Below are 8,725 nucleotides of genomic sequence, written 5' to 3'. Positions count from 1 at the left end.
GGGGCGGAGGAAAGGTGTGAATGAATGCCCTTTGTTCGCATTGATTTTCCTCTGCCTAATATTTAACCTACATTTTATGGCCCGCCGCTCGAATTTCGGTGACACACTTTGGGCCAAAAGGAAGTGACTTGGCCGGCTCCTTTTCGTTCCTTTCTTTTTGTTTTGGCCATGACGCGTTTGGGGGAGTTGGCCGGCTCCCAGGCGGCTTAAGCTTCCTATTTGCGAATTGGTTTTTTAACCGCCTGCCGCATTACACGCAGTTTTCATGCATCTCATTAACGCTCGGTCACACTTGAATAACGACTTTTAATACCTGCCACGTCCACACTGACTGACACTGGGTGATTTTGGCCCTGGAGCGCATTATATAATTTACATTTGGGTTTTAAGTTTAGTCTAATGCGGAAATAGAATGTATTTGCTGAAAAGCCGCAACAAATAATGGAAACGCGACGAAACGTGGCCGCTGCCTAACTTAAACTGATGGCCGACCAGCGTTAAGTGAGCAAAATGGAGGCCTTCAAGAGAAATATTGCCTACACTTCAAATCCAAAACAGCACACAATGCCCCCCTGCCCCCACTCGGTGCCCCAACAGTTTGCACACGCAGACCCGCTGAGATATCGAGACTGGCGAAGTGAAAAGCCGAAAAGAAAAGGCGACCGGGGGCGCCAATTCGCCGCGAGTTTTCCGCATTTCGCCGCCTAGCGAGGCGGCTGCATTAGCCGTTTGCATGTCGTTGTGTTCATCTGTGCAACGTGTGCTTCTTTCTCAGCTCTTTCTGCCTCTTAGACAACTTTTGATTGCTTCCCCAGTTTCCCCCGGCAGGCTGTGACACCTGTTGTTATGTCTGTGGCACGCGATGTTCCAACACTTTTGTACTTCTACGCCGCCCTGCCTGCCACCGGGGAGCTCAGCCAGCTAAGTTTTCATACTTTTCGGGATGCCTCATAACTTTAATGACACTTGTATCTATTGAATGCACGCGTGCATTTCTATGAGCACTTTCGCTCATTTCACTTTAATTCAGTTTTATGCAGTTGGAGATTGCACATAAGAGCTCTGATTGAACTTAATGATAGGTATTAATAAAAACTTTCCTTTACAGTGCTCAAAAATCATATTGAACATGGGATAGAAACTAAAGATTTCCTTGTTTCTTGGTCTTAAGCTTTTTTAAAGCTTTGGAAGCAATAAGAATTTGCATTACGAATTGAAAACTAGCATTATTTGAATATTTAATTCCCTAGAATGTCCCCTTAGTATCCATGTTTTAAAAAAATGCTCTAAAAGTTATGCGACGCCCAAAAATTAGGATCACTTAATCACTGTGTGAAAGGTGTCTCTGCCCATAAATATTGCAAAAGGCTTCGGCAGAAGGCCGCTTTTCCTGCACTCGACTGAGTATAAGACCCTCGGCGAGTACACTGCACTTTCCTTGGCTTTGGAATAGGGTCAAAACCGCAACAAATTCCGCGTCGCCTTGTGCAGCGGCTGGGAGTCAACAACACTTGGCCCGCAGCTACGTACTCCTTGGCCAGCCGGGCACTGTTGCAACATCAAGACAACAACGGCAGTGGCAGCAATAACGCCTAAAGACAGGTATGTGTGCAAACACAGACCACCCAAACCAAAGCCACGAAAACCTCGGAACGGGGGACTTTTAAGTGGCAGTGCCGGAGAAATCCTTGGCTAATGTCGTGTTAGCCCCCAAAAACCGCCCCTTGTGGGGTCCAACTCGAACCCCCAGTGGAGCCACACGGAGTCACAAGTCGGGGAATTCCTAGAGACATCTACGAGTTAATTGTTTTGGGCTTTTTCACTACACAACCGAGTTTGAAGTTTTTAATGTTTGCGATATATCCGACGATTTCCATTCGATTTCAGGCACACTCTTAGGTAGTTTGGTTTAATTTTTAATACACCGTTACTTGTAGAGTTTATGTCATAAAAAAATAGGAGATTTTGAAATAAAAAACTGAATACCCAAGAAATTCAACGCGCATTTGCATCGATCCGATGCACTGCACTCGCCGTTCGTAGAAAAACTAATCCGCCGTGGGCAAATACCTTCTTATACATCGTCCTGCGCCGTGGAGCTCCACGGCAACTGACCAGTCGGGTTTAGGTGAAGAAACCACCGAAGAAAGCCGAAGTCCACGTTTGGCCAGCCACACGGGTATACGTGGGTCAGTAAACCTACTTCCGGTTGACATAAATACGCCTTGGACATGAAAACTTGGCACTGGCGGCGCGCCGCAAGTTGTTTTTATTGTTTCCAACCTCCTTTTTTTCGGCATGACTCAAGACAGGTGGACAGCGTGGAGTCCACGAATGCAGGTGTGCAGATGCAGATCTGATTTCCCCAATTGAGGGGGCTTCGATTAGCCCAGCCCAAGTTCTTCAGCGGATTCACGTGATCTGGCTGAGAGAGCGCAGCAATCTAATCTCGGCTTTGGGCTTGGCTAATCAAAATTCGGGAGTAGTGCTGACCCTAATCTAGGGTGCCAAGCCCATGGATGAAAATTCATATAATTCACAACTGCACCTTTGCTCACTGGGAGCGGCTGGGTAATTTTATTCGGTTGCAATAAGATTTTCCCACGCGATACGTGGCTCATCTGCTCGCCATTTTTGTCCTTTTGCCATATAATTTGGTATCCTTGGGAGGGAATGGAGTCTACATCATGGCTTGACCCACATCGGGCACAAATTAATATCAATTGTGGCTGGCAGATTGCGTGTGCGAATATGGCTGGAGGGCTGGGGGAACAGCTGGACGAAGGCTTGGGCATGGGATTGAAAGGCATTCAATTGTAATTGGCTGTGACCGAGGATTACACAATGACTAAGCGGTGCTCCCTGGCGAAATTAAGTCATAATTATTATGATGTGTATAGGCTTGTAAATACCCAAGCACGGTAATAAAGGTCACATTTTGTAGGGCACAGTCTGGGATCCTGCGGTCCGATACTCTGACCTCTTTAACGGGCTGCTAATAATGTAATGGTAATGAATGTATTTGTGGGGAACTCCAAGTTGGAAATTAAGGCATTCATAATAAAGACTTATTTAGAACGAATGTTTTTATAAGCAACTACAAGATACTAGAAATTTTAAGGATGGGATGCTTCTAATTCTCCACTCCATGCTTATACAAAACGGCTAGGTTCATCTCAACCGTGTTCACCTGATCCTGCAGATAGTCGATATCGTGCTCATGCTGCAGTTGCTGCTTCACCAGGCTGGTGATGTTCTTTTTGATGAACTCCTCCGCTTCGGACAGCTTGAATTCCATTTGCAGAGATGCGCATACTTGAAGGGTAACCCTTTCCACTGGCGGTATGCTCACCCATCTGAATACTCCCTGCGCGATTTGAATGAGGCTCTGAACTTCCTTGTCAGGATTGTCCATGAACCTCCTCAGCAGTTCCAAATTATTCTTGGCAGCTTCCAAACGGGTTAACACTGCTGTGAGGTCAGTCTCCAACTTGGCAGCCAGTTCGCTGTATTGCACATAGAAAAAGCGTTGCAGCTTCAATGCCGCTTGGACAGTCGAATGGAACTCTGGTTTGGCGATGTAGCTGACGACATCGTCAACTAACTTGGCCTCTGGGATGGGCATAAATGACTTTCGGCCGCCCAGAGGCGGCTTTTCTATGGTATCTATGAATGCAAACATTTTGAATAATTGTTGAGCTTGTTTAGTACATACATCTAATTCAGAGATAAACTGATTTAATCTGGTATGCCAATTATCTGCTTGAATGTACCAATTCTTCTTTCTCTATTAAAATTACTCCACATTGCGTCAGCTTAAAATCCAGCATGGTCTTTATTTTGCAAAAAATGTTATTGTGATTTCTTAGACCTAGAGTACATATTAATGTATCAATAATTTAAAAGCGCATTCACATAGATCCTAATCAAATATTGTCATAGTCTTCGTCTAATTCGAAAACGGTTTCAGTGGGGGTCGCTGATGCCGCGGTGGCCTTTGGAATGATGGGAGCGCTGCTCTTTCCAGCCATTTGGTTCACATTGTTGTTGTCCCCCGGCGTGGCCGCTGGTAATCTACTGCCAGCTGCTCCATCGGCCACGATATTCGTCAGATCGATATTGATAACCGGAGCAGCTATGTCGAAGTTAAAAGCCCCAGATCCGGCGCCCGATCCTGACCCAGAATCCGAGGCGTCCGGTGTGCACAGGTTCGCCGTCGGCATCTGCATCTGCACGTGGCTGTAGTCGATCTTGACAATGGGCTTGTTGAGTTCGTAGTTGCAGATCGGGGCGGGTATGGCAGTATCGAGCTGCATCGACTGTTTTTTGAGGTGATTGGGGGGCCTGCCGCGTGGCGTGTAGGCCGGCGTGGACTCGGACCGGGCCAGTTTAGCGGGCAGGGTGGTGCTGGTGGTGGGAGTTTGCTGGGTGGAGTGCTGCGACTGAAACTGACGCTTGGTGGCGGCGGCACCTCCGCCCGATCCGGCTCCGTTGTTCAGACTCATGGAGCGCATGTAGGCAGTTGTGCCGTTCGCCTGCGAGCGCATTGACGTCGATGGCAGGCTAAGATCATATGGCGTGTCTGAATCTGGATACTGATCCTCTGGCGAGCTGCGTAACACATCGTCCTCGTTGTAGGCGGCCTCCTCGGCCACACTGATGTCGGGTATGTTGCGGACCAGCTCCTTGAGGAAGTCAAAGCGTTTCTCGGTCACGATGCACTGCCTCATGTGCGATGGCGATAGCGTCTTGGCGTTGCGCGCATTCGTGATGCGCAGCGTCTTGGTCAGCAGCGACTCCACGAAGAGCTCCAGCGTGCGCGAGATGATAACAGGCACGGCCTGGGCCACCTTCCCGATTTCCTCGTCGCTTTGCATGATCTTCTTTATGCGCCCCTGCATGGAGTATATGGTAATGGTTTGGAAACATTATAATCTCGCACCGGGTTGGTTTCTCTTTTACTTTTTTGAGCCTCTGATTATGCGAGGCGTGTATGTACATATGTATGTACACATGCACGAAAACTGATAACCCATCTTCGGGGTTCACGGCCGCCAAATGTCTGGGGCCTTCCTGCCGCCAAACAGGGGTTTCCACTTACCGCCGGAAAGCGTGCGTTGTATTTTTTCTTTTTCGATGGCATTTTCCGATTTGTGAAGTAATCGTCAGGAGTCCTAGCGAAATAAAACAAATGTGTGTGTGTTTTTCACACAAGAACAGTTCCTTGGTGCCCAACTGTCGGCGTCGATCGGTGAATGGCAGTTGCTCTCGCAGCAGGCGGGGTATTCACAGGGAAGCAGAAGGTACTAAGATACAAATTTCAAAGAGTACAAATTTCTGTAAATTATAAGAGATGTTATTTCTTTTTGTTGTTATATATGTAATTGTTTATTTTTATTTTTTTTTTTTTTGCATTTATGTATTAGGTTTCCAGACCTTCTACACAGCTGACCGTCTCGCAGTCTGGCAACATTTTTCGTGCACTGTGAATGACTAGAACGGCCAAGAAGAAGAAACAGCAGCAGCACACTGTCAAGTATTTTTCACATATTGCAAGAGCGATTTAAAATCGTTGAAATTCTGGGCAGGATTACATGTCTGACACGCGCAAGGATCCCTGCAAACCGAACGCCTGCCGCATACAAGCCTGTCTGACCAGTAAGCACCGCCGGTGACTCCATTTTCATGGTTATGTAAGCTGACTTGCACTCGGTTACAGAGAATCACTACCAGGAGGACAAGTGCTTGGATGTCCTTGAGGCAATGCGCCAGTGTTGTTTGAAGTGGCATAAGGAATCACTTTGCTGCAGTGGAATCGATCTGGAGAAGACTTATCTACCAGACGCATCCAAGGAAAAGAACCCAATCGGCAAGTCGTGAGTTCTAGCCAACTTCTCTATTTCATATACACTATAACCAACTTACCAATTTTGCAGGAAAAAATAATGTCCACACCGCAGTATAGGCCTCCGAAGGAAATTCAAGACTTGCTAGACCAAAAGGAGCAACAGCAGGCGAATCAGCGCAGGCGAACCGCTGTGCTGCCCAAACGCTCGTGGATTCAGCGAAATCCACGCCTGTTCCAGATCTCCTTCATCACAGGCTCACTGCTGGTTTTCTTCTCCAAGCCCCTGTTTGACTGCTTTATCGCCGATCCTCTGCCGCCGCCGGAGACCAAAGTGCCGCCTCACAAGCGCTGAGCTGAGGCATGGAATCGGTGCGCAAAGCCAACCAAAGAATCCGCAACTATCCAGTACTGCTGAGCAAGTGCGCGGACAAAGCCACTGCGTATGCGGTTTGCGTGTCGCGTGATCTGAACGTGCAGCACAAAATCTGCGACACCGAGTTCAAGGAGTTCCTAAGCTGCATCCGCAAGACTGCTTTGGAAATGAAGACCAAGCTCTAGACAAACGTAAACAATAAACACAATGACTCAAACAAAGGCTACGACCACCGGATGGCAACGACTGGGTCGCCGCATCCTTTACACGAGTTTTCAGACCCATCTCCTAATATCCGCTCTGCTGCGAATAGGTTTAATCTGCTACGGACAAATACACGACAGTCAGTCAGCCGTGCCCTACACGGATATAGACTACAAGGTGGTGACTGATGGAGCCCGTCAAGTTTTGGCTGGGGACACACCCTTCGCCAGGCACACTTACCGATATAGCCCAATCATGGCATATCTGCAGACCTTAAACATCCTGCTTCATCCGGCGTGGGGTAAGCTACTGTATGCGACGTTCGATCTGCTTATCGCCACACTTATTTACCGTCTGGTGCACATGGAAATCAAGAGCCAGTACCAGAAGACCGTACAGCACCTGCTCAGCAAGTTCAACAGGCCACGGGATTCGGACCAATCGCTGGATGCCCTGGATGAGCGAAGTCATCCAGAGAACTTGGCCCGCGCCTCTGCTTGCTTTTGGCTTTACAATCCGCTGACGGCTGTAATATCCACACGTGGAAGCGGCGACTGCTTCTCGAGCTTTTTCGTGATACTAACTATATACCTGCTGTTAAAATCTGAGCACAATGTCGCCAGGAGTTACTGGCTTATATTCGGAGCGGGCTTGGCTCACGGTCTAGTCATTCACCTCCGTTTGTATCCGTTGTTATTCAGTTTGGCATACTATTTATCGCTATCAACGCGGCTGACACAAACTCCCCTCGACTTCCTGTGCCAAATCCTGCGGCCCAACAAGCAACAACTGTGCCTGATAAGTGGAACATTGATCAGCCTAGTGGCCTTCACTTGGACCTTCTACACAATGTACGGTTGGGAATACATATACGAAGCCTACCTGTACCACTTTGTACGCAAGGACCCGCGACACAACTTCTCGCTGCAGTTCCTTCTACAGTACCTGGGCAGTGCGTCAAGTGTGGCGGAGCCTTCTGCGATCCTGAAGACTCTAGTGCTGGCTCCGCAGTTCCTGCTCATCCTCTACTTAAGCTTGAGCTTCGGTCAGTTCCGCCAGACGCTGCCATTCTGCATCTTTGCCGTGGCCTTTGTCATCGTCACCTATAATTCGGTGGTAACCTCTCAGTACTTCATTTGGTACTTGGCCATTCTGCCGCTCTGTTTGAACAACTTCAAGATGCTGTCGTGGAGAAGGTGCTTCGGTCTCCTATTCCTCTGGCTGCTTGCCCAGGCGCTGTGGTTGCTGCCGGCCTATTTGCTGGAGTTTCACACATGGAACACCTTCTACTGGATTGGACTGCAAGGAGCCGTATTCTTTGTCACCAACGGATACATTTTGGAGCAGCTGTTGAGTCATTACGGGTTCACACAATTTAAGATAAGCTACAGAAAGTTACTGTAATCAAACAATCCGCCATACTTTAAGTGTGTGCAAAGCAGAGATTTAATATAAAAAATAAACACAAGATATCACAATTGGTAGTGGCACTTAAAATCGAATGTAATTGTTAGCTCTTCGTTGAGCTCAGAAACTTGATGTAATTAAATAGTCTTTCGTGCTCCTCGATACGCAAAGCGAAAACTCGATCAGATATACCCCAGACATCACTGCGTCCGGCCATGTCAGTCTCAAAAACGTTGCCCAGCTTGTTCCACTGTACGTCCGTGAACTTCTTTTGAACCCGGCGGTACAGTGCTCGTGCACAGACTGTTTCCACGGATATATTATTGGTATATATGTACTCCTTGCGATTCTCGTACAGCTTCCTGGTGTGGTCGTAGTCGCTTGCCAGCTTCTTTTCAGTCGTGATGAACATGTGATAGACGCGCTTTCGACTCTCCGGCTTCTCGAGGCACAGGAAGCAAAGGTACTGTGTGCCGTCGGCTGGATTAAACTTCGGTGGAGCTACAGGTGGAGCATCGGTGTTCAGTAGAATCCTGCTCAATATCGCTGGAAATGTGTTCGGATTCACTTTGGGTGCGTCCAAGACAGCCGGGGGCTTCTTTTTTCCCCTAATGCGGGGTGCATTCCACTCTGACTTGACCCTTCCGGATATATTGAGCACCGGTGGCGCTGATGAATCACTTTTGTTTACAGATACAGGTGCACTACATTCTTGAGCTTCAGCTTCCATGGTTATAAATTTTAGAATTTTGTAATGTCTCCCCTTTAATGTTTATATGCCAATACTGAGTTGCGTTGGTCAAAAACCACCCGTTAAATAGATGAATTGTTTTGTAAAGTATCGAAATACTCTGCTATTTCACAACACAAAAGTTCACAAGCAAAGCACAGAA

General features: G+C 47.7%; 7 protein-coding genes across 7 annotated transcripts; 4 read left to right on the top strand and 3 right to left on the bottom strand.

The window, feature by feature from the left end:
* Positions 1–2,624: 2,624 nt before the first annotated feature.
* On the bottom strand, positions 2,625–3,750 carry LOC6615419. Its single transcript, XM_002039765.2, has one exon. The coding sequence runs from the start codon at positions 3,680–3,682 to the stop codon at positions 3,134–3,136; it is 549 nt and encodes a 182-aa protein (XP_002039801.1). The 5' UTR covers positions 3,683–3,750; the 3' UTR covers positions 2,625–3,133.
* Positions 3,751–3,811: 61 nt separating this feature from the next.
* On the bottom strand, positions 3,812–5,265 carry LOC6615418 (dr1-associated corepressor). The gene is made up of 2 exons (XM_002039764.2): positions 5,102–5,265; positions 3,812–4,895 (listed from the first exon to the last, which is right to left on the bottom strand). The coding sequence occupies exons 1-2, from the start codon at positions 5,141–5,143 to the stop codon at positions 3,927–3,929; spliced, it is 1,011 nt and encodes a 336-aa protein (XP_002039800.1). The 5' UTR covers positions 5,144–5,265; the 3' UTR covers positions 3,812–3,926.
* A 198-nt stretch (positions 5,266–5,463) lies between these two features.
* On the top strand, positions 5,464–6,029 carry LOC116800514 (cx9C motif-containing protein 4). Its single transcript, XM_032715922.1, has 3 exons — positions 5,464–5,658; positions 5,720–5,876; positions 5,937–6,029. The coding sequence occupies exons 1-3, from the start codon at positions 5,595–5,597 to the stop codon at positions 5,944–5,946; spliced, it is 231 nt and encodes a 76-aa protein (XP_032571813.1). The 5' UTR covers positions 5,464–5,594; the 3' UTR covers positions 5,947–6,029.
* LOC6615417 lies at positions 5,937–6,221 on the top strand. Its single transcript, XM_032715921.1, has one exon. It carries the CDS (start codon positions 5,946–5,948, stop codon positions 6,198–6,200), a length of 255 nt encoding a protein of 84 aa, XP_032571812.1. The 5' UTR covers positions 5,937–5,945; the 3' UTR covers positions 6,201–6,221.
* On the top strand, positions 6,188–6,442 carry LOC6615416. Its single transcript, XM_002039762.2, has one exon. The coding sequence runs from the start codon at positions 6,209–6,211 to the stop codon at positions 6,404–6,406; it is 198 nt and encodes a 65-aa protein (XP_002039798.1). The 5' UTR covers positions 6,188–6,208; the 3' UTR covers positions 6,407–6,442.
* On the top strand, positions 6,413–7,922 carry LOC6615415 (GPI mannosyltransferase 1). The gene has a single exon (XM_002039761.2). It carries the CDS (start codon positions 6,429–6,431, stop codon positions 7,827–7,829), a length of 1,401 nt encoding a protein of 466 aa, XP_002039797.1. The 5' UTR covers positions 6,413–6,428; the 3' UTR covers positions 7,830–7,922.
* LOC6615414 lies at positions 7,845–8,723 on the bottom strand. The gene has a single exon (XM_032715916.1). The coding sequence runs from the start codon at positions 8,560–8,562 to the stop codon at positions 7,936–7,938; it is 627 nt and encodes a 208-aa protein (XP_032571807.1). The 5' UTR covers positions 8,563–8,723; the 3' UTR covers positions 7,845–7,935.
* Positions 8,724–8,725: the final 2 nt, after the last annotated feature.

Source organism: Drosophila sechellia, chromosome 2R, assembly GCF_004382195.2.
Source record: "Drosophila sechellia strain sech25 chromosome 2R, ASM438219v1, whole genome shotgun sequence".
NCBI classification, from domain to species: domain Eukaryota; kingdom Metazoa; phylum Arthropoda; class Insecta; order Diptera; family Drosophilidae; genus Drosophila; species Drosophila sechellia.
Note: the sequence above shows the minus strand (reverse complement) of the source record. Positions and strands in the feature narration are given on the sequence as shown.